A 24508-nucleotide genomic window follows, 5' to 3' on the forward strand; every position below is an offset into this window, starting at 1 on the left:
CTTCCTCCAGGCAGCATTATTCGTAGAGGGAGATGTTTAGAATCGTACTGTAGTCTGATACCTAAGTTTTCATCTCTGTACCATTTAAAAGCTAGTTGAGAAAACGTAAAAAAAACAAAACAAAAACAACTTAAATCGATGTTGAAAACATATATGGTGAAATTCAGACAGACGTGGTTGGAAATGACTCGCGCTTGCATAGTTTTGACACATATGTCCTATGTCTGTGGTCACACAAATGTGAACCTGTCACCCATAGTCATGTTCCTATGAAGTCAGTCGATATTGTTTCCAGCAGATAGTTTAGTTTAGTCGAACTCGGCTTCAGGAAAATGGCCGCCGCGATGTCCATCTGCGCACGCGCGGCATCACGCGGCCATTTTCCTGAAGCCTCGGGAAGCAGGAGACTCCATCTGCGCACGCGCAGCCTCAGGAAGATGGCCGCGCCCACCGAGAAACCGCTGAATAGCGGCGAGCGCGCTCTTTTTCTACAGCTGCGCAGTGCATTCGGCACTTGCGCATGCGAGAAGCACTACGCCACCAACGGGAACATAAGCAAGATGTGGGGGAGAAACAGCGCTGTGACCACGCCCATCTGACCTGACCAGCCTGATTGACAGGCGAAAAAGGCCACTTTTGTAAGGTATTTCAGCAGCATATGTGGGGAATCAGGGGACAAAAAATACCCTATTGTAAAGCACAGCTCAGGCCCTATTTAACGGTATTTTTATCTCCTACTGAAAAAACGGGGTGACAGGTTCCCTTTAACCCCTCTGTGACCTTAGACGTACTATCCCGTCGAGGTGCCCTGGGCTTATCTGACCCTGGACGGGATAGTACGTCATATCCGATCGGCCGCGCTCACGGGGGGAGCGCGGCCGATCGCGGCCGGGTGTCAGCTGCTTATCGCAGCTGACATCCGGCACTATGTGCCAAGAGCGGTCACGGACCGCCCCCGGCACATTAACCCCTGGCACACCGCGATCAAAGATGATCGCGATGTGCCGGCGGTGCAGGGAAGCACCGCGCAGGGAGGGGGCTCCCTGCGGGCTTCCCTGAGACCCCCGGAGCAACGCGATGTGATCGCGTTGCTGCGAGGGTCTCACCTCCCTCCCTGCTCCCTCCAGCCCCGGATCCAAGATGGCCGCGGATCCGGGTCCTGCAGGGAGGGAGGTGGCTTCACAGAGCCTGCTCAGAGCAGGCACTGTGAAGCCTGCAGCGCTGCATATCAGATCAGTGATCTGACAGAGTGCTGTGCAAACTGTCAGATCACTGATCTGTGATGTCCCCCCCTGGGACAAAGTAAAAAAGTAAAAAAAAATTTTTCCAAATGTGTAAAAAAAATTAAAAAAAATATTCCAAAATAATGAAAAAAAAAAAAAAAATATTATTCCCATAAATACATTTCTTCATCTAAATAAAAAAAAAAAACCAATAAAAGTACACATATTTAGTATCGCCGCGTCCGTAACGACCCGACCTATAAAACTGTCCCACTAGTTAACCCCTTCAGTAAACACCGTAAGAAAAAAAAAAAAAAAACGAGGCAAAAAACAACGCTTTATTATCATACCGCCGAACAAAAAGTGGAATAACACGCGATCAAAAGGACAGATATAAATAACCATGGTACCGCTGAAAGCGTCATATTGTCCCGCAAAAAAAGAGCCGCCATACAGCATCATCAGCAAAAAAATAAAAAAGTTATAGTCCTGAGAATAAAGCGATGCAAAAATAATTATTTTTTCTGTAAAATAGTTTTTATCGTATAAAAGCACCAAACCATAAAAAAATGATATAAATGAGGTATCGCTGTAATCGTACTGACCCGAAGAATAAAACTGATTTATCAATTTTTCCAAACGCGGAACGGTATAAACGCCTCCCCCAATAGAAATTCATGAATAGCTGGCTTTTGGTCATTCTTCCTCACAAAAATCGGAATAAAAAGCGATAAAAAAATGTCACGTGCCCAAAAATGTTTTCAATAAAAACGTCAACTCGTCCCGCAAAAAACAAGACCTCACATGACTCTGTGGACCAAAATATGGAAAAATTATAGCTCTCAAAATGTGGTATTGCAAAAAATATTTTTTGCAATAAAAAGGGTCTTTCAGTGTGTGACGGCTGCCAATCATAAAAATCCGCTAAAAAAACTTGCTATAAAAGTAAATCAAACCCCCCTTCATCACCCCCTTAGTTAGGGAAAAATAAAAAAAAATGTATTTATTTCCATTTTCCCATTAGGGCTAGGGTTAGGGCTAGGGTTAGGGCTAGGGCTAGGGTTAGGGCTAGGGTTAGGGTTAGGGCTAGGGCTAGGGTTAGGGCTAGGGTTAGGGTTAGGGCTAGGGTTAGGGCTAGGGTTAGGGTTAGGGTTGGGGCTACAGTTAGGGTTGGGGCTAAAGTTAGGGTTAGGGTTTAGATTACATTTACAGTTGGGAATAGGGTTGGGATTAGGGTTAGGGGTGTGTCAGGGTTAGAGGTGTGGTTAGGGTTACCGTTGGAATTAGGGTTAGGGGTGTGTTTAGATTAGGGTTTCAGTTATAATTGGGGGGTTTCCACTGTTTAGGCACATCAGGGGCTCTCCAAACACGACATGGCGTCCGATCTCAATTCCAGCCAATTCTGCGTTGAAAAAGTAAAACAGTGCTCCTTCCCTTCCGAGCTCTCCTGTGTGCCCAAACAGGGGTTTACCCCAACATATGGGGTATCAGCGTACTCAGGACAAATTGAACAACAACTTTTGTGGACCAATTTCTCCTGTTACCCTTGGGAAAATACAAAACTGGGGGCTAAAAAATAATTTTTGTGGGAAAACAAAAAGATTTTTTATTTTCACGGCTCTGCGTTATAAACTGTAGTGAAACACTTGGGGGTTCAAAGTTCTCACAACACATCTAGATAAGTTCATTGAGGGGTCTAGTTTCCAATATGGGGTCACTTGTGGGGGGTTTCTACTGTTTAGGTACATTAGGGGCTCTGCAAACGCAATGTGACGCCTGCAGACCAATCCATCTAAGTCTGCATTCCAAATGATGCTCCTTCCCTTCCGAGCCCTCCCATGCGCCCAAACGGTGGTTCCCCCCCACATATCGGGTATCAGCGTACTCAGGACAAATTGGACAACAACATTTAGGGTCCAATTTCTCCTGCTAACCTTGGAAAAATACAAAACTGGGGGCTAAAATATAATTTTTGTGGAAAAAAAAAATATTTTTTATTTGCATGGCTCTGCGTTATAAACTGTAGTGAAATACTTGGGGGTTCAAAGCTCTCACAACACATCAAGATGAGTTCCTTAGGGGGTCTACTTTCCAAAATGGTGTCACTTGTGGGGGGTTTCTACTGTTTAGGTACATTAGGGGCTCTGCAAACGCAATGTGACGCCTGCAGACCATTCCATCTAAGTCTGCATTCCAAATGGCGCTCCTTCCCTTCCGAACCCTCCCATGCGCCCAAACGGTGGTTCCCCCCACATATGGGGTATCAGCGTACTCAGGACAAATTGGACAACAACTTTTTGGGTCCAATTTCTCCTGTTACCCTTGGTAAAATAAAACAAATTGGAGCTGAAGTAAATTTTTTGTGTAAAAAAGTTAAATGTTCATTTTTATTTAAACATTCCAAAAATTCCTATTAAACACCTGAAGGGTTAATAAACTTCTTGAATGTGGTTTTGAGCACCTTGAGGGGTGCAGTTTTTAGAATGGTGTCACACTTGGGCATTTTCTATCATATAGACCCCTCAAAATGACTTCAAATGAGACGTGGTCCCTAAAAAAAAAATGGTGTTGTAAAAATGAGAAATTGCTGGTCAACTTTTAACCCTTATAACTCCCTAACAAAAAAAAAAATTGGTTCCAAAATTATGCTGATGTAAAGGAGACATGTGGGAAATGTTACTTATTAAGTATTTTGTGTGACATATCTCTGTGATTTAATTGCATAAAAATTCAAAGTTTGAAAATTGCGAAATTTCACCAGGATCCGTTGAAGCGTTCCAGAGTTATAACCTCATAAAGGGACAGTGGTCAGAATTGTAAAAATTGGCCTGGTCATTAACGTGCAAACCACCCTTGGGGGTAAAGGGGTTAAAGGTGTTGGCTCATCAGTATATAGCGCATTTGTGATACGACACATCCTGGTGTTCAGTGTTTAGTAAAGTGGAGGTCCCACATCACTGCTGGGCATAGGTGGGCAGCAGAGCAGCCGCTACCTGGCTTCTGCCCCACTAGAGCAGTACACTACATCCTAGTACATGTGAAGATCCGTTCTCCTGTAGGAATTAACGTTTCCATCTTGTTTTAGGTAAATTTGGTAGTGGTTATTTGAAGTTTTTACGGTTCTTTTACTGCTTTCTGTTTTAGGCGTCACAAAGGAGAATCCGCCATCAGGCTGGGGCCCAGTGGAGCTTGTAGCGGTCATAGCTGGTCCTGTATTTCTCATTGGCGTGATCATTATTGTGGTGGTCCTTTTCCACTGCCACCAGCGGGTTTACCACAACCGGCAGCGACTTGACTTGGAGGATCCATCATGTGAAATGTATCTGGCAAAAGATAAAACTCTTCCAGACTTGATCTATGACCTGTCTACATCAGGATCTGGCTCAGGTACAGTTCCTGGTACTTTTGTATGTGGGAGCGTATGATCTATACATTTATTCATGTTAAGGGTTTATGGCGCGAGTTACAAAAAGGACAATTCTAGGTGTAGAAATGAAGTAAAATCTTGCTTGATTTATCAGAAAAGATGTAGAGTGTATTATGTAGGATGGCTTACATCACCCACACATAGTAGTAATGGAATCTGCTTAATGACTGTCATGAGATGGCTCATGTGTATAGACTCCATGGTGGGGTATGGCTGATAGATGCCACTGTTGGTCATCTGTCAGTCTCTGTTTAATGTATCTATTGAGTATTTTTCTTGACCTGTAACTTAGTGTGTTTTTTGGCCACTGTCTGAGACCAGCCTTAAAGGGAATTTGTCACCACGTTTTTGCCACCTAATCTTTGAGCATCATAATATAGAGACAGAAATGCTGATTCAAATGATGTATCACTTACTGGGCTGCTTGCTTTTAGGTTTGTTAACTTCCTGCTGATAAAACAGTAATTTTATCATACTAATCTTGCTGCCAGGTAGTCCTCCATATTTATAAGCTGTGTAACCCCGCATCCACCACTGATCTGCAGCTTTCTGACCATGCACAGTGTGCATAGAAAGCAACCAATCAGTGGATTGGGTGGCGTTATACAGAGCTTTGCATTCAGAGAACTGATGAAGAAAAAATATGCTGCAGATGGATCAAAATTGCATCAAGCAGCGCAGTAAGTGACACATCGCTGGAGTTTGGGTATCTGCCACTACATCATGCTGGTTGTCAGAAGGGGTAATAAAAATCTTTTAAAAGAACCGTTTTTGGAAAATGGCATCACATGTGAAAATGTCCTGAAGTACCATATTGAACGTTGCAGTTGTCAATATGAGGAAGGCTATAGCAAATCTGTTATAAACCCCAGATGGGTAGGGCACACGTGTCACCGTTAATAAGAATCTTGTATCCACAGGACTTCCACTTTTTGTGCAGCGCACTGTAGCCAGAACAATCGTCCTGCAAGAAATCATCGGGAAAGGACGCTTTGGTGAAGTGTGGCGTGGGAAGTGGAGAGGAGGGGATGTGGCGGTCAAAATTTTCTCCTCTAGAGAAGAAAGGTCATGGTTCCGGGAGGCCGAGATCTACCAGACTGTGATGCTGCGTCATGAGAATATTCTGGGATTTATCGCCGCCGACAACAAAGGTATAGTACATCAAACCACTATAATCCCTCTACATCTATAGATACTGTAAGTCTACAGATGTTGATCATACCGCCATTTTTAGAAGTCCGTTCATTGTCCAACCAAACCATGTTAATGTTCATTTTGCAGACAATGGGACGTGGACGCAGCTGTGGCTTGTGTCTGATTACCATGAGCATGGCTCCCTCTTTGACTATCTGAACAGATACACCGTTACCATAGAAGGGATGATAAAACTTGCCCTCTCAGCCGCCAGTGGTCTTGCCCATTTGCATATGGAAATAGTTGGAACTCAGGGTAGGTTGTTTTTTTTTTTTTTTTGTTTGTTTTGTTTTCATTAACTCTTCAACTTTTCTACAAAGTATCCTTACATTGACTATCAAAAATTTTCTACTTTTTCTTTCATAGGAAAACCTGGAATTGCTCACAGGGACCTCAAGTCCAAAAACATCCTGGTAAAGAAAAATGGTGTTTGTGCCATTGCCGACCTGGGTCTTGCTGTCAGACATGACTCTCTCACAGACACCATCGACATTGCACCAAATCAGAGAGTCGGGACCAAACGGTGAGTAACTTGTGTTCTGTTCCTCACTTTTCTTTTTTTACCCCTATTGTAGTGAACAGATTTTTCTTTCTGGATTCTGTTAACTAGATTGACTCAAACCATTGTGGAATATTAGCAGCCCAGCGGTAGACAACATGGAATCGATGCAGCCAGAGACGGTGCACAAGCTCGGCTCAATCGAGGCTTCTCCTGTGCTTTGTTAATGTGCAGAATTATTGCAAAGCCTTTACACGGTGACTCAGTGGTTAGCACTGCAGCCTTGCAGCGCTGGAGTCCTGGGTTCAAATCCCACCAAGGACAACATCTGCAGGGAGTTTGTATGTTCTCCCCGTGTTTGCGTGGGTTTCCTCCCACATTCCAAAGACATACTGATAGGGAATATAGATTATTATTTAGAATTTAAAATATAGATTATTATTACTATTGTATATTATTATTACATCCAAGCAAAACCTCAGCTGTCATAACTAGTCATCCACTTCCCTGACTAACATGTGGCCTACTACCAGCCACCCGAAAAAGAAGCTGAAAGGTTGTTTCTTCACATCGCTCTCACTGGAGTCTCGCAGTGCACGATAAGGCCCTACACCTTCAGACTGGATTTCCCCAATCTACGATCTGCACACGAAACACCTTTCTGGTGATGAGCACAACACCAGGACTGACTGAGGGCTAACGAGAGAACCCGGCCCGAAAGGGAGGGACGGACCCCACTACCATAGCTGCCCATCATTCCTTAACAATCCAGACCCAAAAATGACCAAAACTCTTAGCAAACTATACTTTACTAGAAATATTCAGCTTTCCTGAATTTCTTATCCCTCACACAGCTTTTCCAGAATAAGATAAACTTACTCCAGCCTCGTGTCCTTGTGGCCTACAAGAGCAGATGGGAAACCGGGCCCGCTGCATCAAAGCTTTCATGATAGATTTCTGGCATAAAAGCTTTGAAGAGTTACAACTCTTGCGTTTCATCCACATTGTGTCACTTTGGTGGTTTCCCAGCTGTGACAAAATACATGGTGTGTTGAGACCGCCGCTTGTCAAATTTGTGATTAGCGTCTGTGTTGGCTGCCCCACACAGCTTACCCGAGCGGCTGGAGTAGGATTTATGGTGAGGCGCACCACGAGGTGGACACCGCTCCTTTGAGGTTCCTGATTCATGAAGAGGCTTGTGCTTCTTCATGAATCGGGAGCATTAAACTCCAACACTTCTCATCAAGCGCTGATCCATCAGTTCTGGGACTTGCGTCTTAGAAATAGGGTTGGACTTCTATATCTTTACTTTAATGCTAATATAATTTTATATAACTTTCTTTAAGGATTAGCTAAAAACTGAATGTCTTATAGTAAAGTAGTGGCACACTCGTTATGATTTTCATTATTGAAATGAATTTAGTTAGAAATGTAGTAAAAGAAAATTATTTTTATCTTCATTTGTTATAACTGTCAAGAAGGGGGAGAAACAGACAATTGTGTCTTTGTGGTGGAGGTCCATGAAACTTACTAGATTCCTTCCCTTTCTAATGTAGATATATGGCTCCAGAAGTCTTAGATGAAAGCATAAATATGAAGCACTTCGACTCCTTTAAGTGTGCAGACATTTATGCCCTTGGCTTAGTGTACTGGGAAATTGCCCGTAGATGCAGTGCTGGAGGTAAGAAACTTATTCTCCCAAGGTGTATCAAAGGAATTAGTGCGTGAAGCTGATAATCCTCCTTAATTTGTAAAAATATTACATGTTAAAGGGAATGTCAGTGGGTTTTTGCTTTTATAATCTGAGCGCAGCATAACCTAGCACAACAGATTCCAATGATGTATCACTTACTGATCTGTGTTGTGGTTTCAACACAGTGTTTAATCAGCAGGAGATTATCACTGCCTGACTAGATCTCAGGTGCACAGCAGTCAAGCTAATCTAACTCCGCCCCCCTCCACTGATTAGCAACTTGCGGTAAGTGTAAACAAGAAGCTGCCAATCAGGGGTGTGGGCGGGGTTATACACAGCTCAGCATTCTGGCCACTGCTGCATCTACAACAGTGAAAACAGGGATTCTATCAAAATTGCACCAAGCAGCCCAGTAAGTGGTATATCCCTGGAATTGGGGTCTCTTGCCCAATATTATGCTGTTCTCAGAATACATAACACAAACCTGCTGGCAGATTCCCTTTAATGACCTGAAGAATGTATACTTGGAGAGATGTAATGCTGGAGCAGATGAAGGCTGCACTGATGAAACATTATATATTACTTGTTGCAGTGACCAAGAATGTTGAATGTTTCAAGGGAAAGTGTCTCCTCTTTTTCTGCCCCTAAATAACCCCCATGGCTCGGTGTACCCAACCGGAATAAGTCATAGTAAAGATGCCTTTGTTAAAACTATTCCTTGGGGCACAAAGTAGAAAGTGATAGAAGGGACAACTAAGGCTACGTTCACATTTGCGTTGTGCGCCGCTGCGTCAGCGACGCAACGCACAACGCAAATAAAAGCGCACCAAAACGCACGCAAAAACGCTGCGTTTTGCGACGCATGCGTCGTTTTTTGCCGAAATTTGGACGCAAGTAAAAAGGCAACTTGTTGCGTTTTCTTTGCCCAACGCTTGCGGCAAAAAAAAAAACGCTTTCGTCGCACAACGCAGCACAACGCATGTCCATGCGTCCCCCATGTTAAATATAGGGGCGCATGACGCATGCGTCGCCGCTGCGTCGCCCGACGCAAACACGCAAAACACTAATGTGAACGTAGCCTTAGCTGGGGGCATAGTTAGAAACTGAATTATGGTCAAGCACAACATCCAAAATAAGTTTATTGGCAGAACATTTGCTGACCGTTTTCCTGTAAGTTCCCTGTAGCTTTCTCCTGTACTTATTCTGCTAATTGTCTAAATTGTGGATTTATTCCCTATATCTTTATAATGATTGGGGATTTGGGTGATTTTGAAGTGACACGATTTATTCTTTGTTTTCTTAACAATTGTTTTTTTATTCCAAAAACACAGAACGTATATAAATAAAAGAGCATAATAAATTGACGAAATAGAAACCATTCTATGTAGAAATGTTTGATATAACTCAATGTATCAATATAAATTGCTGTGTAATAGGTTAATGAATTGTGATGAAGTCAAGTGCTCGTTGCTCGGGTATGCACAGAATATGGCGGGTGCTCTGATGACATGTTAGTCTTCATCTGTTGGACACACACACAACGTATGGGGATTGCCTGACAAAACACTGGCAGTCCCCGCATATTTTGTGGCTGTCTAACATCCGTGAGACATATGGCCATGGGGACTCTTAACATCTCACGCGAGCACCCTCGGCAAACCCGAGCACCACTCCAGTGTTTTTTTTTTTTTACACTGCTGGAGCTGGACTGGTGCACTTAGTCTCATACTTAGGCTACTTTCACACATCAGGTTTTTGCTGTCAGGCACAAACCGGCGAATTTTGGAAAAAGCGGATCAGTTTTTTTTCCACCGGATCCGTTTTTTTGCTCAGAGTTGTATTAGCGCCGGATTGCGCCTGATGGCCACACGTTTTATCCTTTTTTTTGCCGGATCCGTCTAAAATTAGTTTTCCGGAGGCCGGAGAAAACGTTCATAGGAACATTTTTTTTCTGTCCCGCAAAAAAAAACGCCCAGCGACTGAACTGGCGAAAAACGTATGAAACTGAGATGTGATGAATCCTCTCTCTGTCTCTCTGACTCTGTCTCTCTCTCGTCCAACCTGTATCCCCAGGTAAAATTAAAAAAAATAAAAAACTGATGCGTCACATCAGTTTTTCAAAATTAGCAATGGATCCATTTTTTCAAAAATTTGCCGGATTATGCCTGACGGCAAAAACATGATGTGTGAAAGTAGCCTTACCTGCCGCCGTCTTCCACTTCTATCGCCACCGCGCCCATCAGTCTCCTACAGTTTGTGAGCTGCCGGATTACTCCAGGATTTCCTTCCTGGCTTACGCTGAGAGCTTGTTCCATAACTTCTGGTTAGTCACAAGATGGCGCCGCGGGACCGTAGCAGTGCTAAAATAACAAAGTGAGAGCAGGAACATTACATTAGAAGCACCACTTAAGCCCTAAAACAAAAAAAAAATGCTTGTGACTTTTTAAAAACCTTGTTCCACTGCAGACGAAATCGAGAAGGAGACTTCTAGTGCAGCCAGTAGTCTTGGGGTAAGTTCACACTGCCCTTTTTTTTTTTTTTTCTGCAGCAAAACCTGATCATCTTTGGCAGGAAAGAAGCTGCGTCAAAAACGCAGGTTTAGATTTTTTCTCTTTGTCCATGCTAATATCCTTGGATTTTCACCAGCAAAATCGCAGCAAATAATGATACCTGTGTTTTTGCTGCGGTTTATCAAGACCCATTCAAGTCAATGGGTGAAAAAACTCAGCAAAAACGCTGAAAGAAGTGACGTGCTCTGTCCAAAAAACGCAACAAGGCACAAAATACTGATCATACAAAAAAAACAATGTGTGTACATGAGATTTCTAAAATCTCATAGGCTTTGCTGGTACTGTAAAAAGCAGCTGAAAATTAGCATTAAAAACCCCCAGCAAAAACGAACTTACCCTTACAGCTGAAGGACCTGGCTAACCTGGGAAACACAGATTTTTGTATAGAATTTAGTTTTAATTATGCAAATTGTCTCTTCAGAGAGGAAGAGGACTGGAACTCTAGTAGCAATCCTAGAAGTCAATATCGACCCTTTAACGAACCTTGCAGTACGAGGTAGGATAAAGGGTCGACATTGACTGTTAGGATTGCTACTTCCTATAGGTGGCACTAGAGTCCAAGCCCTCTTCCTCTCTGAAGAGACAATTTACATATTTAATTTCCCAGAAGGTCATGCCAAGCTAAGTCTCCTCATACTGGCGTGCCAGGCCTGGCATGTCACTCTCCACAAAGAGAAAACTTACCCCCTTAGATCTCAGTTTTAAGTATAAAATGAAAGTTGATTAGCCATCGCAGTGGACAGGCCACCCAATGTCTTAGGAGCAATTATTTATTTATATAGCACCATTAATTCCATGGTGCTGTACATGAGACGGGGTTACATCAAAATACAAATATCACTTACAGTAAATAAACTAACAATGACAGACTGGTACAGAGGGGCGAGGACCCTGCCCTTGCGGGCTTACATGCGAGCAATCACTGATTAGATCCACCCACTGGACTCCTGAGCCCAGGACAAGCAGAAATGTACGTGTATAAAGCACATCCTACTCTATAACATGTTACGTATGGATTGGAAGAGGTGTTCACCAAATTCTTTTATTTGTGAGGCTTGCATTTCTCTCCGTTGTAAATGAAACCTTTAGAATAATGCTATACTATGGGGCACAGAGAAATCCTAATTTATATGCAAAGACCTATTCACCATGTTTTATTATTTTTTGCTTTAGTGCTGATTTTGTAACTGAAAAAACCCCCCAAAACAAACATAATTCTAATTTCAGGTTTCCACGAGGAATATCAGCTTCCATACTATGATCTAGTACCATCAGATCCTTCAATTGAAGAAATGCGAAAAGTTGTATGTGACCAGAAATTACGGCCTAACATACCCAACTGGTGGCAGAGTTACGAGGTAATTGCCCGTAAATATATAGTAGCTGTTAAATGCTATAGCACAGAGCTCATTGTTTCTAGGGCCTAATACCACTGGCCTTGGTGCTGAGGAATCCAAAAATCGTGAGTATTCTGCCATGAAAGTTACAAAATACCAAAGTAGATGAGGTAGAATACCGTGTAGTCTAGTTAGTGATGCCTTACAACAGAGGTCCCCAACCTTCTTGACCTTGGGAGCCACATTCAGCACTGAGAGAGGGTTGCGAGCCACATTCATCTGTGAGAGGGGGTCACGAGCAACATCCTGCTTATGTCCCCCTCAGTCGTGTCGACCAAAGCCACCATTACGGGTATAATGGTAACCAAAGCTTTTCCACAGAAATCACTCCAAAGCAGCACACTGAAATCCAGAGGTTCCCACAAAGCCCCAATTCAGTATTATCCCATCAAGGACTCCCAACACTCTGTTGTATCCAGCTTCAAGAACCTCCTCAAAGGGCTTGTTTCCAATTGCGAGAAACACGTCCGTGTCTCGCATGTGAAAACCAAGCTCTGGCGCCGGCACTGTGGAGCGGAGCGTGCAGCTCCATGTGAGGCTATGCGGCTGCACGCTCCGCTCTGAAGTGCCGGCGCCACAGCTTGGTTTTCACATGCGAGACACGGACATGTTTCTCACAAATGGAAACGAATCCTAACAGGTAGTATCATCCTCCAGCGTACCATACCTAAAATATCTCTAAACCCCAGTATATGTGCATCCAGATCGTATCTTCTGTGCTGGGCTACTCAAATATCCACAATTTTGAGATGTGGTCTTCATAGCTCTTTGCTAGACCTGGAGTTAATGCACCAAGCTGGCAGACAGTCGCGAGTCACAATTTCTGGGACCGCGAGCCACATGTGGCTCCCGAGCTACAGGTTGGGGCCCCCTCCCTTACACGCATCATAGGAATCAATTGAACGTGGGGATGTAAAACAAAAATAATGGTCAAGAAGTAGTGAAAGTTAGGCTTTGTCACATGGTCCAAAGCTTAAAAGAAGCCCTCCTGTGGGCATATGTGCATGTAGTGCACTCTGTTTGCTGTCCCAATCAGTGGAGGTTCTTGTGTCTGAACCCCGGGTGTCTTATTGACTTGTGGCGAAACACTTCTGTAATGTAGCTGACAAACTGAAAATTACCCTCCGTACTGAAGCCAGTATTTAATGTATAGACATGTTTGTAGGATCGATTTTTAAGGCCTTTTTTTTCCCTCCCAACTAGGCTCTTCGGGTGATGGGTAAAATGATGAGAGAGTGCTGGTATGCGAATGGAGCAGCGCGTTTGACAGCTCTGCGCATCAAGAAAACACTGTCACAGCTCAGCATACAGGAGGATGTGAAGATCTGAATCCTCTACCAGTGCTCCTGACAAAATGTGGAAAATTCATACAAGCTGCCATGATGTAGTACATAAGTATGAGGCCTACCTCAACGTTTCTTCCCAGACAACTGCCAGTTGAACAATGGGGCCTTTTGGCCAAAATGGAAGAGAACAGCACACTTAATTATATGTTTGGGTCTGAAACAGAAACCTTTTTTTTTTTTTTTTTTCTATTTCCTTTTTTCTTTTTCTTAGCATGACTATATGGAATCAGATTCAGGTGATTACCACGTAGCCTGATTTTTAATTTTATTTTATGAAATACCAATGGTGGCACCCCCTTTTCCATCTGTGTAGGGTAAAATCCACTTCATGAAACTTGCTTAAAGTGGTTGAGGGTATCCTCCAGTACACCCGACCATGCTCATCTACTGGTTCAGGTCCTAGTGAGCAAGCCGAAGTTCCTCTTTGGATTTACCCTAAACATGTACAAGATAACTCCCAATGAAAGGACTGTGTTCAGGCTTTTGTACAATGACAATGGAGCTTGAAAGCAAACACTACACTGTCCATGTAGACCTGCGTCCATGCATGTGCAAGGGTGTGTGTAGCTAATTTTTGACCCGTGTTTTTGTAGGTGCACACGTGTACATGTGAGCTTGTCTGCATGCGCCAATATAAAGGTCCACGTTTTCGAGGTGTCGATATGTAGATCACTTTGAGTGACACTTCATCTAAAGTTTGCATACAGGGCCACTTCTTACCTTAATTTTTATTTAATTTTTTTTTTTTTTTTTAATTTTGAAAAAGCAAAACCCAAACTCTTAGCTTGTTTGAACATAACACTAACATCCGCTTTCCAGGAAGAGGAGATTCATGCTGGTGAAAACTATTGGCAATAGTAATATTACAATAAAAGACCCTCAGCTTGTGCTCTCCGAGCGGATGTGAAGCGAGGAGGACCACCTGCAAAACTCCATCGTCATTTGTAAATGAATCTCAGGTGTCAAGCATTTGCCAACAGCAGGGATTTTAGATGTTTGTGCTCATTAAATTGACCGGCATGAGAAGATGTCGATCCTTTCCAGCCTGCCTTCTGGGGGGACTGACATGGAACGAGAGCCTGGTCTTCAGATGCTGATCAGCAACTCCAGAGAGACTGTTCTGGTCGCCTCGGCCAGGCTCCAGCAGCAGGTTGGAAGCGGGCTTCGAAAATCTGATTGACACATCATATTTTAATACAGGATCTCAGTTGAATGGGAGAATTTTTTTTTGGTTCAGCATCTACAGTACAATAACTCTAAAGCCATAACTTTTAACTGGAGTGTTTTATTTTATTTCCTTTTTAATTCTTAGCGTTTTTGGGATTTTTTTTTTTTTTTTTTTCCGGGAGGGGAGAGTAGGGATTTTAACTTTTTTTTATTAAGTATTTTAATTCTTTGTAAAAAAGAGAAACGAAAAAAATCGGAAATCTCTATATATAAATATATACACACATACATAAATATAAATATTACCTCTCAGTCTATTGTTTGTATAGAGATCACAACAACAAAAAAAACCAAATGCGCCAAGCTATATTTACACTGGAACTATTTGTACTTGTACATGGAATTTTCTTCTAGACGCTGGATTGGTCCTCATGGTTACATGTCACATTTTTTATAATGCCATGCCGTCATTGTCTGTTTCTTCAGGTGTACACCATTTTCCTGTGTGTATCCTTCAGGGGTTTTAGTGACGTGTCCAAAGTTCTATAAATATATATATATATATTTTTCTGCTTTCTGTGCAGAACTGTTAATAAACTCCCAGTTTTTCTTGTCCGAGGTGCTTCTCAGTCTCATCCAGCTCACTAACATACTAATGTGACGCTGGCTTGTGCATTAATGGGGTGTCTGTAAACATTAGTGTTCTGGGGATGGGGTGTCACTCTGTCACTTGGGCTGTAGTATTTGTATAAAGCATTAATCATTCTGTGCAATCTCTTGGTAAAACATTTACACACATATGCAACATATCATCTTCCGAAATCTCATTTTGGTAAAATACAAGGATAGGAACGGTGAATTACTAATCGAGCTGTGCTGGCGAAGCAATTGTGCTATCCAGTCCTAAGTGGTTATGTAGCAGGGGAAAATTAGGCAATTTCTTTTAATTTTTTATTTTTATTATATATGGTTTTTTTTTGTTTGTTTTTTTAAACACGCCTAATTGAAAAATTGTAGAATTTGTATATTGAGAACCAAACTTGATCTTAACTACTGGTATGATGGCACGGTTTGTAGACTTCCAGCTAGTATCTGAGTCGTTGCTCTTACTTTTTATTGATTTGTGCCCTATTGATTTGCAATGGTTATGATTTTTTTTTTCTTCTAGATAATCTGTAGAAGGCATAAGAAAGATAAGGGGTCTTGCTGCAAAACTATCCTAAAACTATGCTGTAAGTCACTGATGCAAACACAACTCTTGTAAACGCCAACCAAAGTTAATGCAGCAGTGATGCCCCTGCAAACCGACAATGCATTAAATGACAGAAGCATGGTGCCGGGTCATACAGTCCATGGCATCAGCTTGGCATCATGTCTATACGTATGTTATACATCTTATCTGAACAAGCAGAAATGAATGATTGAATGTTCTCCATCATATAAATCCTTTTATTTGAATCTTCCTTAGATGTGTAACCAAGACTGCTTATGTTTTGCCTTATCTGGGCCAACTTTCTGTGCCAACCCTTCTTTTAGCAAGAGTTTTTAGCCACCCCGTTGCAAATAAACGATTTCTTGGGCCATATGCAGATTGCTTCTAAATATATTTATTTTTGTGTAATCTCAGTGGATTCTGTATGTTTTTAGGGCCATGTTGTCCATTGATAGGCGCTGGCCACAAAGACGAAATTTCTTCCATTGCTTTGGTCACCTCCATTCAGTGCCTACAAAGAACGGACATCATCCCATGCAGTGCAATCATCTGACAATGTTTGAGGGTGTATGTTTCGACTTTTTTGGCACACTCCTCACAATGATAAGTAAAAAGGCACTATATTCTTGGGCAATATTCCAGGTATTTAACCTTTTTTGTTTTCATTTTCTGTTTTCCCCATGGATATGTGCCTTGTTCTTTTGTTGTACATCATCTCATGTGCATATGGGCTTAAGTTTGGTGACAAATGCATTACCTTGTGTAACCACTACTTATTGGGAGGTAGATTGTTATTTACTTTTTAAATATTACCATGAAAAATATTCATCTCAGACTGCTGTTTGTATTTTTTAATGAAAGTTTTGACTTGCTAAATCATCATACGGCGGATTATTGGCCCTTCTCTATTTTTATTTTTTTATTGTATATATGGTGACTATTTTCCAGCTTTCGGCTGATTGGTAGTTTTAGGCCATAAGCACATAATTTAGTGGTGGTAGAATTAAACCTTTTCAGTTGAATTGTAGCATGATTTCTAATCATTTCTCAGGATGTCCAAAATGTTTTACAGTAATCAGAAGATGTAGGTACATAATAATCAACAGGGACAGCAAAACTTGCCATGATTTGCGTTGCCTGCATAGGCTAACTGCTACACAGGGGGATGTCTCGCTTTTCCTTTTTGCAGAAACAGTTGAGTCTTTACTGAATTTTATGTTTGATCTGCCGGTCCATATGCAACAGGTGTGGAATCTTTCATCTTTCCATCTCCTTACTTTAAAGTATTGAAACGTGATACATTTGAGCAGGTTATGAGGTTTTTCCCCATAAAGAACATTGATAGCATATCCACTTTTGGAGAGTTGAACCAGCGCTCAATTTTTGGAATACAGTCGATGATTAAGACTGTTGTGAAACGCGTTGGACTCTTTCTGAGAAGTTTTAAGCAGATATTTTAACCTGCGTTAAAATAAAATTTGTTGCCCATAAATTGAGAGCTGGGATGACTTCTGTTCTTTGATAGCTAGCCACATTAAACTATGGAGAAATTCATGCAGATGGATTTGAGAGGGCAGAACACTAGTAAGCTGGCTTTGTGGTCTTCACATCTCCCATGTGGGCCACTGCCAATGGAGCATTGGGTACCTTATTAGATTAGTGATTTCTTCAGCTAATTAAGTCCCAGATACCTTTTGGCATATTAGGGAAGTCAGCAAAATTTCACCCCTCAGATTATTGATGTGCATGTAGCTCTTTCAAAGAAAGGTCCAGCAATAACTTTACAAAGCTAGTCGGTTCTTCCATTACTGAGAAATCAATGGCAACGGAGCTGTCAGTCAAGGAGCAGGAGGAGGTGACACTGGGTGGGAATAGAGCTGGAGTGACAGCTGTCAGATCTGCAAATAGCCTTTCATTCTTGTTTGCATATCAATTCAAAAGCTGATGAGAGGAATGGACTGGTTATGTTAAGGGTATTGCTGGACTTGGCTTTAAAAGATCTACTTGCACATATAAACAGTCTTGGGGGTGGGGTAAAATCCCGCGGACAGGAATACTCCTTAAATGGACATATTATGAATGATAATTGTAGGAATAACAATTTAAAGGGGGTTGCAAAGGATTTGTTTTCTTCTTTCCTCTAGAACTTATGCCACGTTTGTCCGTAGGCTGTGCCCGATACTCTGCTTGGAGCCATTTCCGTGAATAGCTCAAATCTACAAAACCAGACCACTTCCATTGGCAAGAGTGGTGTTTTTTGGGGAAGAAAACCGCAAACCTTTTTAACTACGTAGCCAAAATGTCTTAAACATTTGGGAATTTGTGATGTACAGGATCTTCTATAAATTTACAGCAGGTTGGTCTTCAAAGGGTAGAAAGAAACTATGTTTAGAAAACCAGAAAAAGATTCTACATATGTTGTGAAAGGAGGACCTGTAGCAAGAATGGACCTGTTGCCACTTGGAGATACGAGGAACAACTTTGTGAGTTTAACCAATGTTAAAGAAAAAAATCATTTTCTTGTGACATGAAAGAGGTTACGAGTAGTTTGTGAATTTGGCTTATGAACTGGATATATATTTCTACAGATTCAAAGCTGGCAATTTTACAGATATCTAATTTTTTATTTTATTCTGGGTCTTCAGATGTCTTCCATATTTTTCTTATGGCTATAAATCTCAGTGGAGGAACAAAAGGGTGCACTTTCTTAATCTACAGCCTCCATTTAAGGCTGCTTACTTTGAATGTATATGCACCATATGTAAACTCTGCAAACCTCTCATGACTTAGTTCAGGTAGCCATGCTTAAGCTTACTTTAGAACTGAAATGCAATCTGAAGGTTCTTCTATTTAAATGGCCTTTAATAAGAATCTTTTTCCGTTTTGAAAGTTTGAACCTGTTTCCTCACAAACGTGTTCCCTTCTGGTCTAGGTAGCCAACATCAATCATAAAATCCAGTGACCAGATACTGGTATATAAAGCTATCCTTCCAGAGAACAGTGATCGCTCGCAGTCAGACGCAGAACGTTTCTGCTCTACTGAGTCGTCACTTGGCTCTAGAAGAGATATATTTGGTACTTGTCTTTTCATCCAGGTTTTCATTGTATTGGAAAGGACTGTAAAAGAACCACTTAGACACTTTACCTCCTCAGTATGCAAATGTAAATACATTGTATGATAGAAAATCTTTTGTTAATATAAAAAGCTGTCCAATTTCTGCTGTACATTAAAAATTTGTTTTATTCATGTTATTTGTGTGTTTTTTCATTTGTTTTACTTTTCTACAGATATAAGGTTATTTCTTTTTATCTGTCATTTCACTGAATAGCCTCTTTAGCCAGAACCACAATATAGGGCTGGCAATCCTATAGAAGAAAGGTATATGGCCTTAGTGCAATCTAGGCTGATAGTATTATTTTGAATTTGATTATAATAGTCCCTGATAATGAAAATTTTAATTTTTACTGAAATATTACATGTACCGCAAAAAATTCATTGTAGCTCAATGGGCAGCCCTTGTTGCCTTGTAACTCCATTTTCCTTTTTCTAGTTTGGAAGGGTTTTATCCAGATTTTTCATAATATATACTGAACAAGATATTGTATATTATATCCTACAGGTATAGAGCATAGCAAGTACATTTTGTTTCCCTTCATTTTAAAAACGGAGATGGTCCACTACAATGTATAATGCGCACTTTAATTTAAACTTTTTAAATATGTATTTATGGTATTTACAGTTGTAACCAGAAGTTTACATACACTATATAAAAAAAACATATATGCATGTTTTTCTCAATATCTGACCTGAAATCAGAATAAACCGTTCCTGTTTTAGGTCAATTAGGATTACCATAATTATTATTTGCCAAATGCCATAATAATGAGAGAGAAAATGTTTTTGAGGCATTTTCATTACTTACTGCAAAGTCAAAAGTTTACATACAGGTCCTTCTCAAAAAATTAGCATATAGTGTTAAATTTCATTATTTACCATAATGTAATGATTACAATTAAACTTTCATATATTATAGATTCATTATCCACCAACTGAAATTTGTCAGGTCTTTTATTGTTTTAATACTGATGATTTTGGCATACAACTCCTGATAACCCAAAAAACCTGTCTCAATAAATTAGCATATCAAGAAAAGGTTCTCTAAACGACCTATTACCCTAATCTTCTGAATCAACTAATTAACTCTAAACACATGCAAAAGATACCTGAGGCTTTTATAAACTCCCTGCCTGGTTCATTACTCAAAACCCCCATCATGGGTAAAGGTACCTTCACACATAACGATATTGTTAACGATATCGTTGCTATTTGTGACGTAGCAACGATATCGTTAATGAAATCGTTATGTGTGACAGCGACCAACGATCAGGCCCCTGCTGGGAGATCGTTGGTCGCTGAATAAAGTCCAGAACTTTATTTCGTCGCTGGACTCCCTGGAGACATCGCTGGATCGGCGTGTGTGACACCGATCCAGCGATGTCTCCACTGGTAACCAGGGTAAACATCGGGTAACTAAGCGCAGGGCCGCGCTTAGTAACCCGATGTTTACCCTGGTTACCATGCTAAAAGTAAAAAAAAACAAACACTAGATACTTACCTACAGCTGTCTGTCCTCCAGCGCTGTGCTCTGCACTCCTCCTGTACTGTCTGTGAGCCGGAAAGCAGAGCGGTGACGTCACCGCTCTGCTTTCCGGCTCCCAGACAGTACAGGAGGAGAGCAGAGAAGCAGAGCGCAGCGCTGGAGGACAGACGGCTGTAGGTAAGTATCTAGTGTTTGTTTTTTTTTACTTTTAGCATGGTAACCAGGGTAAACATCGGGTTACTAAGCGCGGCCCTGCGCTTAGTTACCCGATGTTTACCCTGGTTACCGGCATCGTTGGTCGCTGGAGAGCGGTCTGTGTGACAGCTCTCCAGCGACCAAACAGCGACGCTGCAGCGATCCGGATTGTTGTCGGTATCGCTGCAGCGTCGCTAAATGTGAAGGGGCCTTAAGACTAGCGACCTGACAGATGTCAAGAAGGCCATCATTGACACCCTCAAGCAAGAGGGTAAGACCCAGAAAGAAATTTCTCAACAAATAGGCTGTTCCCAGAGTGCTGTATCAAGGCACCTCAATGGTAAGTCTGTTGGAAGGAAACAATGTGGCAGAAAACGCTGTACAACGAGAAGAGGAGACCGGACCCCGAGGAAGATTGTGGAGAAGGACCGATTCCAGACCTTGGGGAACCTGAGGAAGCAGTGGACTGAGTCTGGTGTGGAAACATCCAGAGCCACCGTGCACAGGCGTGTGCAGGAAATGGGCTACAGGTGCCGCATTCCCCAGGTAAAGCCACTTTTGAACCATAAACAGCGGCAGAGGCGCCTGACCTGGGCTACAGAGAAGCAGCACTGGACTGTTGCTAAGTGGTCCCAAGTACTTTTTTCTGATGAAAGCAAATTTTGCATGTCATTCGGAAATCAAGGTGCCAGAGTCTGGAGGAAGACTGGGGAGAAGGAAATGCCAAAATGCCTGAAGTCCAGTGTCAAGTACCCACAGTCAGTGATGGTGTGGGGTGCCATGTCAGCTGCTGGTGTTGGTCCACTGTGTTTCATCAAGGGCAGGGTCAATGCAGCTAGCTATCAGGAGATTTTGGAGCACTTCATGCTTCCATCGGCTGAAATGCTTTATGGAGATGAAGATTTCATTTTTCAGCACGACCTGGCACCTGCTCACAGTGCCAAAACCACTGGTAAATGGTTTACTGACCATGGTATTACTGTGCTCAATTGGCCTGCCAACTCTCCTGACCTGAACCCCATAGAGAATCTGTGGGATATTGTGAAGAGAAAGTTGAGAGACGCAAGACCCAACACTCTGGATGAGCTTAAGGCCGCTATTGAAGCATCCTGGGCCTCCATAACATCTCAGCAGTGTCACAGGCTGATTGCCTCCATGCCACGCCGCATTGAAGCAGTCATTTCTGCCAAAGGATTCCCGACCAAGTATTGAGTGCATAACTGAACATTATTATTTGTTGGTTTTTTTGTTTGTTATTAAAAAACACTTTTATTTGATTGGATGGGTGAAATATGCTAATTTATTGAGACAGGTTTTTTGGGTTATCAGGAGTTGTATGCCAAAATCATCAGTATTAAAACAATAAAAGACCTGACAAATTTCAGTTGGTGGATAATGAATCTATAATATATGAAAGTTTAATTGTAATCATTACATTATGGTAAATAATGAAATTTAACACTATATGCTAATTTTTTGAGAAGGACCTGTACATTCCATTAGTATTTGGTACAATTGCCCTTAAACTGAATGACTTGGGTCCAACGTTTTGGATATTTTTCCACAAGCTTCTCACAACAATTAGTTGAATTTGGGCCCATTCCTCCTGACAAAACTGGTGAACCAAGTGGAAGTGCGCTGGCTCTATTACAGGTAAGAATGACTAGAAGTAAGTGAAATAAGAGCATGGGTCTCAGAAAATATAAGCTAGATTGAGGCAAGTACTAGTGCTTCTCACTAAATTACAATATCCTCAAAAAAGTTAATATATTTCAGCTCTTCAATACAAAAAAGTGAAACTCCTATATTATATAGAGTCATTGCATACAGTGATCTATTTCAAGTGTTTATTTCTTTTAATGTTGATGATTATGGCTTACAGCTAATGAAAGCCCAAAAGTCATTATCTCAGTAAATTAGAATTAACAAAAATCACCTGCAAAGGCTTCCTAAGCATTTAAAAAGGTCCCTTAGTCTGTTTCAGTAGGCTCCACAATCATGGGGAAGACTGCTGATTTGACAGATGTCCAGAATGCCTCACGCCGACCAACCGCGAAGCCTAGAAGAAATACACTGCTCAAAAAATAAAGGGAACACTTAAACAACAGAATATACCTCCAAGTAAATCAAACTTCTGAGAAATCAAACTGTCCACTTAGGAAGCAACACTGTTTGATAGTAAATTTCACATGCTGTTGTGCAAATGGAATAGATAACAGATGGAAATTATTGGCAATTATCAAGACGCAATAAAGGAGTGGTTCTGCAGGTGGGGACCACAGACCACATCTCCGTACCAATGCTTTCTGGCTGATGTTTTGGTCACTTTTGAATATTTGGTTGTGCTTTCACACTCATGGTAGCATGAGACGGACTCTACAACCCACACAAGTGGCTCACGTAGTGCAGCTCATCCAGGATGGCACATCAATGCGAGCTGTGACAAGAAGGTTTGCCGTGTCTGTCAGCAGTGTCCAGAAGTTGGTGGTGTTACCAGGAGACAGGCCAGTACACCAGGAGATGTGGAGGGGGCATAGGAGGGCAACAACCCAGCAGCAGGACCGCTACCTCAGCCTTTGTGCAAGGAGGAACAGGAGGAGTACTGCCAGAGCCCTGCAAAATGATCTCCAGCAAGCCACAAATGTTCATGTGCCTGCACAAACAGAAACCGACTCCATGAGGATGGTCTGAGTGCCCGACGTCCACAGATGGGGGTTGTGCTTACAGCCCAACACCGTGCAGGACGCTTGGCATTTGCCACAGAACACCAGGATTGGCAAACTCGCCACTAGCGCCCTGTGCTCTTCACAGATGAAAGCAGGTTCACACTGAGCACATGTGACAGACTTGACAGAGTCTGGAGATGCTGTGGAGAGCGATCTGCCTGCAACATCCTTCAGCATGACCGGTTTGGCAGTGGGTCAGTAATGAAGTGGGGTGGCACTTCTTTAAAGGGCCATACAGCCCTCCATATGCTCGCCAGAGGTAGCCTGACTGCCATTAGGTACCGAGATGAGATCCTCAGACCCCTTGTGAGACCATATGCTTGTGCGGTTGGCCCTGGGTTCCTCCAAATGCAGGACAATGCCAGACTTCATGTGGCTGGAGTGTGTCATCAGTTTTTGCAAGATGAAGGCATTGAAGGTATGGACTGGCCCGCCTGTTTCCCTGACCTGAATCAGATCGAACACATCTGGGACATCTTATCTCGCACCAATGTCACGTTGCACCACAGACTGTCCAGGAGTTGGCGGATGCTTTAGTCCAGGTCTGGGAGGAGATCCCTCAGGAGACCATCCACCGCATCATCAGGAGCATGCCCAGGCATTGTAGGGAGATCATACAGGCACGTGGAGGCCACACACACTACTGAGCATCATTTCCTTGTCTTGAGGTATTTTCACTGAAGTTGGATCAGCCTGTAACTTCATTTTCCACTTTGATTTTGAGCATCATTCCAACTCCAGACCTCCGTGGGATATTAGTTGTGATTTACCTTAATAATTTTTAGGTTTTATTGTTTTCTACACATTCTACTATGTAATGAATAAAGATTTATAACTGGAATATTTATTTCAGTGATATCTAGGATGTGGGATTTTAGTGTTCCCTTTATTTGGACCAAAAGAGTTCAGAACCAGCTGGCACGAAGACTGAAGATCCGCCACCAGTCCATCCTCCAATACGTCAAGACTAGCCTCAGAGGAAGGAGGAATATCATCTGGACCATCCTCCTCAAATCAATGAGACGCTCATGAAATGCCTGGAATTAACATTCCAGCTGTAGCAACAGCGACAGCTTCAAATCTAATAATAAAAAGAATAGGCATAAAATAGTCATTATTAGATTGACCCCTGTCTGACCTTGGATGGGATAGTACGTCCGAGGTCAGTACCCCTGCTTTGATGCGGGCTTCGGCGGTGAGCCCACATCAAAGCCGGGACATGTCAGCTGTTTTGTACAGCAGACATGTGCCCGCAAT

General features: G+C 42.1%; 1 protein-coding gene across 1 annotated transcript in view; it reads left to right on the plus strand.

Annotated features, from left to right (window-relative positions):
- Positions 1-18981, plus strand: part of ACVR1B (activin A receptor type 1B) — a 70056-nt gene extending 51075 nt beyond the window's left edge. Inside the window, exons 3-9 of the mRNA XM_069758305.1 lie at positions 4368-4610; positions 5571-5801; positions 5932-6099; positions 6211-6367; positions 7900-8024; positions 11834-11964; positions 13207-18981. Of these exons, the coding sequence (XP_069614406.1) occupies positions 4368-4610; positions 5571-5801; positions 5932-6099; positions 6211-6367; positions 7900-8024; positions 11834-11964; positions 13207-13332 (1181 nt within the window). The 3' untranslated portion in view covers positions 13333-18981. The remainder of the gene's footprint in view (positions 1-4367; positions 4611-5570; positions 5802-5931; positions 6100-6210; positions 6368-7899; positions 8025-11833; positions 11965-13206) is intronic.
- Positions 18982-24508: the final 5527 nt, after the last annotated feature.

The sequence above is a fragment of the Ranitomeya imitator genome, chromosome 3 (genome assembly GCF_032444005.1).
Source record: "Ranitomeya imitator isolate aRanImi1 chromosome 3, aRanImi1.pri, whole genome shotgun sequence".
NCBI classification, from domain to species: domain Eukaryota; kingdom Metazoa; phylum Chordata; class Amphibia; order Anura; family Dendrobatidae; genus Ranitomeya; species Ranitomeya imitator.